This window comes from Prunus persica, chromosome G5, assembly GCF_000346465.2.
Source record: "Prunus persica cultivar Lovell chromosome G5, Prunus_persica_NCBIv2, whole genome shotgun sequence".
NCBI lineage: Eukaryota > Viridiplantae > Streptophyta > Magnoliopsida > Rosales > Rosaceae > Prunus > Prunus persica.
Window position 1 is genome coordinate 11933655 of NC_034013.1, and position 11035 is coordinate 11944689.

Here is an 11035-nt window from a genome sequence, read left to right on the forward strand (position 1 = left end):
CGCAGGTTCACACTCGTGTGGCCTGTCTTACCGGATAAACAAAAGGGGCAAATGGGGAATTCAACTGTGGGACACACCCAGAGGACAGAAACTGAAACCCTTTTGACTCTTCCACTGCAGCTTCCTAACCTCTTTCTTGTTTTGGTAATTCTCAACCTCAGGCAGGCCTTCCCTCCAAACCCGCACCGAGTCTGTGCTTCTTAAACTAAATTTGGCAAAACCCTAATTTATTTATTTTTTCTCCTCAGTCTCTCTCTGGTAACTTTTCCCTTCCGCGCATGCAATAAATACACACCGACCTTCCCAGTGAAGACCCAGGAACACCCACATGACTCTGTTCTTTTCTCAACTGTTTTCAGCCCTCGAAAAGAGAAATAATGTGAAAGAAAATAAAATAAAATAAACAAAATTATTAAAAATGAAAAATAAATCAATTTTTTTTGGTCCATGCCGATTTCTGGGCATTTGTACTTTTCCACTCTCAACAATATAAAGAGGCCCTTGTGCTCCTCCCTCTCTCCCAATCCCTACAAACTGTGCCTCTCTAAAGGTCTCTCCTTTTTTCAGTCTTCTTAGGAGTTGCTCTGTTTCTGTTTGGTTTATCAGAAATTTTAGCTGATAAACCATCCAACATTGCCAATTCTTTGCCTTTTGAGCTTGAAAAACGAACAACAGTTTCGGTTTTTGATTCACACACAGCTTCTGTTCTCTCTGTTTTTTACTTTAAAAACTCAACTCTGTTACTGTTTAATATGGAGAAGTTTGTGAGACTCATTTCCATGGCTCCTCTGCTTCTGCTTCTCTGTTTCCCTCTTGCTTTAGCTGGCCATGACTATGGCCAAGCTCTGAGCAAGAGCATTCTCTTCTTCGAAGCTCAGAGATCTGGGTTCCTTCCACACAACCAGAGAGTCACTTGGAGAGCCAACTCTGGCTTGTATGATGGCAAGGCTAGTGGGGTAAGTTCTAGTCTTTTTACTTAAAAATCCCAACTGCGTTTATGTCAAAATTGCTCAATTAATTTACCCTTCTCAATAATTTTGCAAAAAAATTTACTCTTGGTTGAAATTGGATGAATTTGTAGGTGGATCTAGTGGGAGGTTACTATGATGCAGGGGACAATGTGAAGTTTGGGCTGCCCATGGCATTCACCGTGACAATGATGTCCTGGAGTATCATAGAGTATGGCAAGCAAATGGCTGCAAGTGGTGAGCTTAGTCATGCCATGGAAGCTGTTAAGTGGGGCACTGACTACTTCATCAAAGCCCACCCTGAACCCTATGTTCTCTATGGAGAGGTAGCTTTCCATTCAAGTTCATAACTTTTGCCCTTCCTCCAACTCAAAAAAAAAAAACAATTTTTTTTTAATGTTCTGTTAACTTCTGGTTTTAGTTAGCATCACTTGAAAAAGAACCCAAATTTTAGTTTTTTATTATTTGTTTGTGTCTTCCCTCCAATGGGCTTTTTATTTTTGATAAATGATATTTATTTGTAAAGTGATGTTAATTTTGTTGGTTGGTGTTAATCTGTGATTAGGTGGGAGATGGGAACACTGACCACTACTGCTGGCAAAGACCCGAGGACATGACCACTGACCGCCGGGCTTACAAGATCAGCCCGAGCAATCCCGGGTCGGATCTCGCCGGAGAAACCGCCGCCGCCATGGCAGCCGCCTCCATTGTCTTCCGCCACTCCAACCCCGCCTACGCCAGTGAGCTCCTCCGCCATGCCCACCAGGTTCGTCTTACACATAACTTACTTTTTCAGGTTTACAGAGATTAGGGCTTTGGGATGTGATTACACAAAACTTACTTCAACCAAGTCATTTTAATGCTTTTTTCCACAGCGTTTTTGTTTTTTATTTATTTAAAAAAACAGTAACTGTTGTAATTTGGTCCGTTGGTTTTAGAAAGAAAGAGTGTTTTCTGAAAAAGACGGGTTGAAAACGTTTCTGTTGGGGGCCTGTGGGGACCACTAGCGTACGTTAGCCATGTGCGGCATCGGTTTTGCGCGGGACCGGCGCATGATAATAAACTGCCCTAGTTAATAAGCAGTTATAGTTTTCCTGCTTTTTACTGAGGCTGGTCGTCGTTACTCCCCAACGCACGTTAGCATCGTATTTATTACACAAAAATATTTACTTTAAAAAGTGGTAAATCGGTAGAAGTGGGTTAGGCTATTTAATAAGGATAGTGAGTCCGCCTTTTTGCACTTAAATTCGAATCTATTTTTTTATATATTAGATTAATTTAGAATCTATTTTGTATAAAAAATAAATGTGGCGGCGTCGTTTTGATGCCCATGTACTTAAATTGGGGTAAAAAGCTTTCGGCGCATAATTTGGATCGTGGGGTACATGTTTGCCCGTCGATCACGGAGACTGTGTTGTTTGACCCCACAGATGCACAATCAGGTCCTGGCCGTCCAGGTTTAACCGATCCATGAAAAGTGTGAATGTTATTAGCTCTTTCACGTGCGACTTTTTGTCGGTGGTACCGTACACCAACCACATCCACGCAAACACCACCCATCTTCCGTTTGTACTTGCATAAATTATATTCCCATAATACCCTCACTCTTTGCTACTAATTTACGTGAAACACCACTGGTCTTGCTCTCACACTACTGGTACTTTGGTTTGTTATGCAGCTGTTTGATTTTGCGGACAAGTACAGGGGCAAATATGACAGCAGCATCACTGTGGCCCAAAAGTACTACAGATCCATCAGTGGCTACAATGTACGTTGTTGGGCCCAACCTTGGGCTTGCTCTTACATTTCAGTTTTTAGACTAGGCCCAATAAAGCCCATTCAATTTTTCTGATTGATTGTGTTTGAATTATGCACAGGATGAGTTGCTATGGGCTGCTGCTTGGTTGTTCCAGGCAACCAACAATCAGTACTATTTGAACTACCTTGGAAACAATGGTGACTCCATGGGTGGAACTGGTTGGGGCATGACCGAGTTCGGTTGGGATGTCAAATATCCCGGTGTTCAGACCCTTGTTGCCAAGGTAACCGACCCTTTAACCGGTTTATTTTTTTTAATAAAATCAACAATTGTCGTTCATGAGATTTGACCAAATGGTGATTTGCATTATATGTATTATTGTAAATTGCATAGATTAAATTTATAGCCATATGGGAGCCAACTAATTATATATTTTTCTTGCGTGACAGTTCTTAATGCAAGGTAAAGCAGGTCGTAACACAGCAGTCTTTGAGAAGTACCAACAGAAGGCTGAGTACTTCATGTGTTCATGCATCGGAAAGGGCAGCCGAAATGCACAGAAGACTCCTGGTGGCCTGATTTTCCGCCAGAGGTGGAACAACATGCAGTTTGTTACAAGTGCCTCCTTCTTGGCCACAGTCTACTCCGACTACCTCACATCTGCCGGGAAGACATTGAGTTGTGCTGCTGGCAATGTGGCACCTTCCGAGCTTCTATCTTTCGCTAAATCTCAGGTAACTCAGCCCGAAACAAGCTCTGATAAAATCATACAGAAGATTGTGACTTTGCGAAAGCATGTAATTTGATCCTAATGATTTGTTGAAATCCTCAGGTTGACTACATTCTTGGTGACAACCCAAGAGCCACTAGCTACATGGTGGGCTATGGAAACAACTTCCCCCAACAAGTTCACCACAGGGCTTCCTCAATTGTTTCCTACAAGAAGGACTCTTCCTTTGTGAGCTGCAGGGGAGGCTATGCCACTTGGTTTAGCAGGAAAGCAAGTGACCCCAATCTGCTCACTGGTGCCATTGTTGGTGGACCTGATGCCTATGACAACTTTGCTGATCAGAGAGACAACTATGAGCAGACTGAGCCTGCTACCTACAACAATGCTCCTCTTCTCGGTATATTGGCACGCTTGAATGCCGGCCATGGCGGGTACAACCAGCTCCTACCAGGTATATTGATTGTGATAATTGCTTCTAAAACTTTCTTGATTGAAATTTTCTTTTTGTAATGGCAATTGATTGGTGTGTTTTTTCTTACAGTGGTTACCACCCAACCAAAAGTAGCTCCACTACCTAAAATCACTCCAGTTGCTCCAGGTATTACATGGCCTCTTTTTTTTTTTGTTAAGGCTTTCAATTCAACTAGCCCTGACATGAGTTGTTGGAAAGAGATCTAAAATGAGTTTCTTTTGTGTTTCTATTTTTTGCAGCTTCATCTTCTAGCCCAATTGCCATTCAGCAAAAGCTAACAACTTCTTGGGTTTCCAAGGGAGTAACTTACTACAGATATTCCACAGTAGTGACCAACAAGTCTGCCAAGACACTAACAAACCTCAAGCTTTCAGTATCCAAACTTTATGGCCCTATTTGGGGTCTCACAAAGGCCGGCGATTCCTATGTTTTCCCATCATGGATCAACTCTTTATCGGCGGGAAAGAGCCTGGAGTTTGTCTACATCCACTCTGCTTCTCCAGCAGTTGTCGCGGTCTCAAGCTACTCACTAGCCTAAGAAAGGAAGAAAACTCATTGAAACAAAGGAGAGAGGTTCACACAGTTTCTGGGATGGTAATGTAAGAATTGTGCAGCTATACAAATGGAGACCAGAAAAAAAAAGGACTTTTTTTTCTTTTCCTTTTCAAAAAGTACTTATGATTGGGATCTGCATAGGCTTTTTAGACGATGTTAGGTCAAATAAGTATGAAGATTGGGGAAGAAAGGAGTGAAGAGACGGGTTAAAATGAGTGCTCATCCTCTTTCACCTCAACTTTCAGTAGAGTTATATAGATAGGTTTTGAGAGAGTAACAGTTAAACAAGTGTGAGGGTTGAGAGGGGTGAAAATGACTTCCTCTCAACTCATTTTCAAGAAGTCTTATTTCTTTGTACTTCAAAGCAACTTTGAATGCCTGTCTTCGTTTCCTTTTTTGTGTTGTGAATGTTGTAAGCTTTGCAACATTTTTAATCTTTCGAATGGAAATATAGTTTGTGCGATGTTATTGTGTCTAATCTATCTCATGTTTTGAAAGCCCAAGTCATATTATTTTTTTTGGAAGGACAGCCCAAGTCATTTAGGCATTAATCAACACCTGCCATGGTAAAGGGCCTTGTAGTATATAATCACATCACAGTTACATAAGATAAAGTGCAATGGTGTAAGGGACTTGAAATTCAAGCTGTTACGGGCATTTATTTTTGCATTTCAAAGTCCTAAGTTGGATTTCCTCCTCATCGAGTATCGCTTGTATTATTAAGAAAAATGAAAGATGAGTCCAATGGTTATATCTTCTGTGACTGTCTGAATCTGACTATGTCAAGACCAACTACTGAAAAAGCCAATAAAAGGCATTGTGCATGTGTTAGCCTCCCCATTGTTGCTTGCCAGCCCAGGAGTCTTGTCTACAACCCTACCAACCTGCCACACAACGAACTCTACTCAGGCAATGCAACGCACAGTAACAACAAATTTTCTTCCCATCTAATCTAAACAAGGAACTCCCAAAATAAAGTTGCCAAGCCAAAGTACACCGGCAGTTGCTGCCTAGTTCCAAGCTTTGTTACCATTGAGAAGAACTTAAGTGGAGTTGTTCATGTCATGTGACACTATTGATTAATGTAATAATAGTTCATGTCACGTTATGTGATGTAAATTTGTTGATTGCTAGAACGAAATAGTTAAAAAATAACATATGTTGACTTGAAGTTCTAAAGGGAGAGAGGGAGTACTTTAATTAAGTAATCATAAGGAGGATGGCATAAAAAGATTACGATTCACATGAAAAAAACCACATTGACCACCTGACCTTTCTCATCTCCCTCTCTCCAGTATTGAATAGAAAGCTTAATTATGACTAAGCAAACAAAAATGGATTTTGAACCTTAAACGTATACAAACGTGACAAAAACCGCAAATTTTCAAAACTTGAGCTTAGTGCATGCTACAAAAACAGTATGAAATATCAAATTAAAAAAACAAAACTAGACCCCAAAAAACATAAATTTATAAAAATGAGTCCGTAGATGTAAAATTTAACTCAACCAAGCTCAGCTACGATAATAGTAATATTATCTTTACTGCCTCGCGCCAAAGCCAGCTGCGCCAGCAGCGCCGCTGCATTAGCCGGCGCCGAGCTCGAGCCGCTCATCTCCTCCGACAACTGCCTCTTCGTCTGCGCATCCAGGCACCTCCTCACCACCTGGCACGCGCACTCATTCGTTACGACATCCCAAAGTCCGTCGCTCGCGATCACCAGAAAATCGCAGCATTCCGTCCTCTCGCTGATCGTCACCTCCGGCTCCGATATGACGTACGGCTTCAAGTAGTGGTCGCCGATCGACCGCGACGTCGCCAGAACTCCCAGAACGCGGTAGCCGTTCCAATTGATCACTCTCCCGCCCGCCGCCTCCACCCGCTCCCGCTCGTCGGGGAGGTCCGGCTTGTGGTCACGTGACAGGGGAGTAGCGACGCCGTCACGGCAGAGGACGGCACGTGAGTTTCCGGAATTGGCCACGACGACCTCATTTTGCCCCACCATCACCACCACCGCGCTGGACCCCACCGTGTTCCCCCAATTTGTGTCCGTATCGTCGTCGGCGGGGGTACTGCCGGATTCGCCGCCGACCTCCTCGTCCATTTTGGTAAAGCACGCGGTCATGACCTTCTCCCAATCGACCGCTCCCTTGCCGCCGAGTTTCCATTGCTCCACCTCCTGCTCCAGGAGGTGGTGCAGGCGGTCGCGGCAGGCGTTGGAGACGGAGGAGCCACCGTGGCCGTCGTACACGGCGAAGAACTGGTACGAATCTACTTTCGCTAGGGAGACGGCGTCTTTCATGTTTCTCCGCCGTCCCATGACGGAGATGGAGCCGTAGGAAAGGCACAAGCTCCTTGTGAACATGCCCTCTTCCTCCTCCGTGCTTCCGCCTTCGGAGGAGTAGTGGCTGGAGGAAGGGTCGTGGGAGGAGGAAATTGCGGCGGCTTCGCGGGAAGTGCGGTCGGTGATGCTTCTCTGCCTCTTGTTCATGTAGCAATCTTCGAAGCCAGAATCGATGCCTTGCGGATTTAACCTCTCAATGGAGGAATTGAATCGGGCGGACTGGATTGGATGGGTCAGTCCTCCTCTGTTTTCTTTTCATGTACTTACTCTGAGTTTGTGAGCTGAAACAGAGAACTGAGAAAGTCTTTTTAAACAAGGGAAGGAGCTGAAATCGGGACGGTCGAGGAGGTGGAGGGTGGGCTGGATGGAGGACACGTGTTTGGGGGTTGAATGGGGAAAGGCGGTCTTGGTTTTTAGGGTTCATTCAAGGGTGGGAGGGGGTTTTGGGAGAGGGCAGAGGACACATTGTCGGCAGGGCTAAACCCCAAGGTGTTTGGGTTTCGGCGGTAGATGGTGACGTGGCGTTGTGAATTTGTAGAGGAGGAGAGGAGGAGGGCTCAAAAAAAACCAACCGGTGCCCCGACGCTGACGCTGCGCCACCTCTCTTTTAACTCTTCAAGTTTTTCATGGCCAATTTGCTATTTTTAATTTTAATTTTTTATATTTGAATATTTGTTTTGAAATTGAGACGTCAGTCGGTCAAGTAAAGAGAATGTTTGGCTGGACGCCATAAGTGGCTGTAGCAATTTGAACAACACGTAACTCTCGCAGGGCTTCAACCCTAAATACCAAATCACCACCCTTCATTGGTGTTTCTCTATTTTTGGTAGTTGGTCCAAATGTTCATATATATATATATATATATATATGTATGTCGGTCATAGGGGGTTCGAGATCGCGCATGCTTTGAGTGCTACTTTTGTTTGCACACTTGTGAAAATTTCATTCTTTTTTTGGGCCTTTACCAAATACATGGAAAAAAACACCAACTGTGTGGTATAATTTGGTTTACATGCACGCACGCACGCATGCATGCATGCTGAGCATGACTAGAAGTTTAAATTTGTTATTTCAGTGGGCGGCCGATATGCCTAAGAGATAAGAGCTATCTGGGTTCTTAATGTATGACGATCGAAAGAATCCTTTGAAGTTTGAACCAAGCAGGTGTTGTTGTTGTTATATATCTTCTGAGTCATTACTATCTTATAAGTGGTACAAGCTAGAGGTTGATTCTGTTGTCACAAATTTCATTTCACGACTTAAAATACTGAAACCTCACTTGGCTCCAACTTTCATTCATCATCATTTGGAATTTTGCATTTAGATATCAACAATAATTCATGTGTTATAATTGATGGACCAAGTCCGTACTGTGGCATGAGAAATCACCCATTTCATGCTTGGCTGACACAAACATGCGCTCAAGGGCGGTTAAATGTTTTGGAGATCCTAAACGAACAACTTAAATGTGATCTTTTACTTTTTATGTATATTTATGTGATTTTTTTTCCCAATAAATTAGAAAAAATATTATATAAACCCTAATATATATATATATATATATATATACATTTTTCTTTCTCACCTCACCAGTCTTCAGAAAGCCAAGCTCTGTTTGCTAGTTTTGTGTAAATAATAATATATATATATATATACTTTTCTTTCTCAGATATATCAAGTTGCATTCTGAGACATTAAACTATTAGAATTACTATCTCTTGCATGTTACAAGTGGTGATAGCAGAGGTTGATTCTTGGTCTCACTGGTCAGACTAAATTTCACTCTCTGTTGTCACAAACTTCATTTGACGATAGCTCAAACTTAAATACTTGTGCCAACTTGTGTATCACTGACAAATATCACTTGGCTCTAACTTTCATTCAATATCATTTCGAAATCGCCATTGACCAGCTTCCTTTCATTCCATCAAACAATTGTGCTAAACAATGAGGTCAGATTTCAACTTTTGCCATTCTGGTGACCACAAAAGAACTCTATCGCATGTGTTTTCCAAGGTGGTTATCTAACTCCTAGTTATTTTAGGGTCATTCTATTAGTTTTTTCGGCTAGATGTTTGTAGATATGTGTAGATTATCGATATTTAACTCTTTACTGTTTTGTCCTTGATGTTTTTGTTTGATTCTGTGGATCTACGTATCAATTGGAGTGAATGAGAGACAATATAACAATGTGTCACGGTGGATGTTGAGTGGTGTATATGCCCTTTCATTTGGAGGTGTCTCCTATCCTAAACTCTAAGAGAGTCCTTATCTCTCATATGTAAGGTTGGCAATGGGTCGTGTTTTGTTGGGTTCGTGTCGTGTCGGGATAATGTGTCAAGAATGCTTAACCTGAATCCGACCAATTTAATAAACGTGTCATGTTGGGTTCGGGTCATCTTCAACAGGTTATTAAACAGGTTACCTAGTTAATAACCTGTTTACTCATTTCTAGTTTCTAATAGATTTGTACACTTGCGGATATTTATAACTAGATGATTAGCACGTTAATTTGTGCCGTTAAAATTAAAAGAAAAGAAAAAAGATTTCACATTAAAAAAAAAGAGGAAACATGGGACTACATTAATTTTTAAATTTTTTTATAAAAAAAACAACATCATGGTACGTTTTATGATTCCACAATAGGAGACTTTAGTTTGGCCCTCTGGATCTACTCTATCGAGTTTCACATACCGCGTCTTGGGGCTCATCACTTGAACTTCTAAAGATCACTTTCTTAGCTTTAGCAAAACTTGGATCTCATTACGCACGTTACCTGGTCGATCTGAGGCCTCCAGCTAATCTTCATGTCCTTAGAGTAAAAATCTACCATCTTTAATAGCTTTTGATTATCTTCCTACAATATTTCAAGCTGGTATCGCGTCTCTTCCAATGTCTTTACCCTTTCCCTTTTCAATCTCCTCATAGTACGCTGACAATCTTCAACCAAATTTCGTTATGCCACCAACTGAGCTCTTAGCACTTGCACCTCATGAGATTTCACAATGAAGTGATGACCAACACTTGCGAATGACGCCGCACTTTGCACGCTTAGTGTTATGACATCACTTACCACCCGGTTATCATCCCATATTCCCAACACGCGCACATTCCTGGGAGTCACCAAACTCATTGCAACTCCAATGACAACATCGTTGTCAAGGAGTAATGAGTCGTTTACGGTAATTAGTCCTCGTGTGGAAACAAAATAAGGCATCCACACTGGTGCAGCCTTTTGCCCCCATGTATGTGTTGGCGGAGCTAGGTTTAGATCAAGAGAAAATGAGAATGAAAATGCCATTTTATTTCCAAGTTTGATGAGATAGGTTTAGATTGAGAGAAATGGGAAGGAAGAAAATTGGCGAGAATTGCATTTTCTGAGTTGTGATTTTGTATTTTCCCCTTGTTTCCTTTTATAGACGAAAACGGGGGCCGTTAAGCAAAGTCATCCATAATTTCTGCCAGTTTTGAGGGGGTCGCTTGGGGTTTGTGCGAGACACGTCTCTGTAATTTTCGCTCCGTAATTTTCGCTCCGTAAAGAGAGAGAGAGAGAGAGAGAGAGAAGAGATAAATTCTACTTCTTTAAAAAACAGCTTGTAGAAACATTATAAATAAATGATGTAGGATATAATCATAAAGTTATTTGTAGCATGGTTTAGCATAAAAACAGCTTCGGTGTTTTATTGGTATGTATCTTGATCTATCTAATGAAATTTCCATTTCACATATGAAAGTAAAAGTTATTGAATGCATCGATGCACTACGTGCCATGCTGAGTGCATCAAATATGCTCAAATTATAATGAGTCTTGATTCATCATTTGGAATTTCACATTTAGATATCAACAATAATTCACGTATTATAATTGATTGAATTCGATATACGACACCGTATCAAATATATACACAATAATTTCCAATTGGTATGTGGTGGCATGAGAGAACACATGTACCATTTCATGCTTAGCATGACACAAACATGTGCCCCTTGCTCATGCTCTTTACACCTCTTCTTTTTTGTGTTGGTAAAATACACCGATAATTCCTTGTGATTAAGAGTGGACATCGAGATTGGAAAATCGGAACATCAAGCTGCATTGGACGGAAAAAATTAGAAGAAAAAAAAATCGTGTTGACTAAAAAGTTAACAAATTGATTCCAAATCGGACCAGATCAGTTCAAACCAATTCTAGTGCCGGTTTCATACCT

At 41.6% G+C, this 11035-nt stretch overlaps 2 protein-coding genes across 2 annotated transcripts; one reads left to right on the forward strand and one right to left on the reverse strand.

The window, feature by feature from the left end:
- Positions 211-4958, forward strand: LOC18776275 (endoglucanase 6). The gene is made up of 9 exons (XM_007210219.2): positions 211-956; positions 1082-1294; positions 1534-1734; positions 2647-2736; positions 2846-3010; positions 3177-3461; positions 3560-3908; positions 3999-4055; positions 4169-4958. Exons 1-9 carry the CDS (start codon positions 753-755, stop codon positions 4465-4467), a joined length of 1863 nt encoding a protein of 620 aa, XP_007210281.1. The 5' UTR covers positions 211-752; the 3' UTR covers positions 4468-4958.
- Positions 5803-10128, reverse strand: LOC18777102 (probable protein phosphatase 2C 51). The gene is made up of 2 exons (XM_007210750.2): positions 9852-10128; positions 5803-7078 (listed from the first exon to the last, which is right to left on the reverse strand). The coding sequence occupies exons 1-2, from the start codon at positions 10126-10128 to the stop codon at positions 5988-5990; spliced, it is 1368 nt and encodes a 455-aa protein (XP_007210812.2). The 3' UTR covers positions 5803-5987.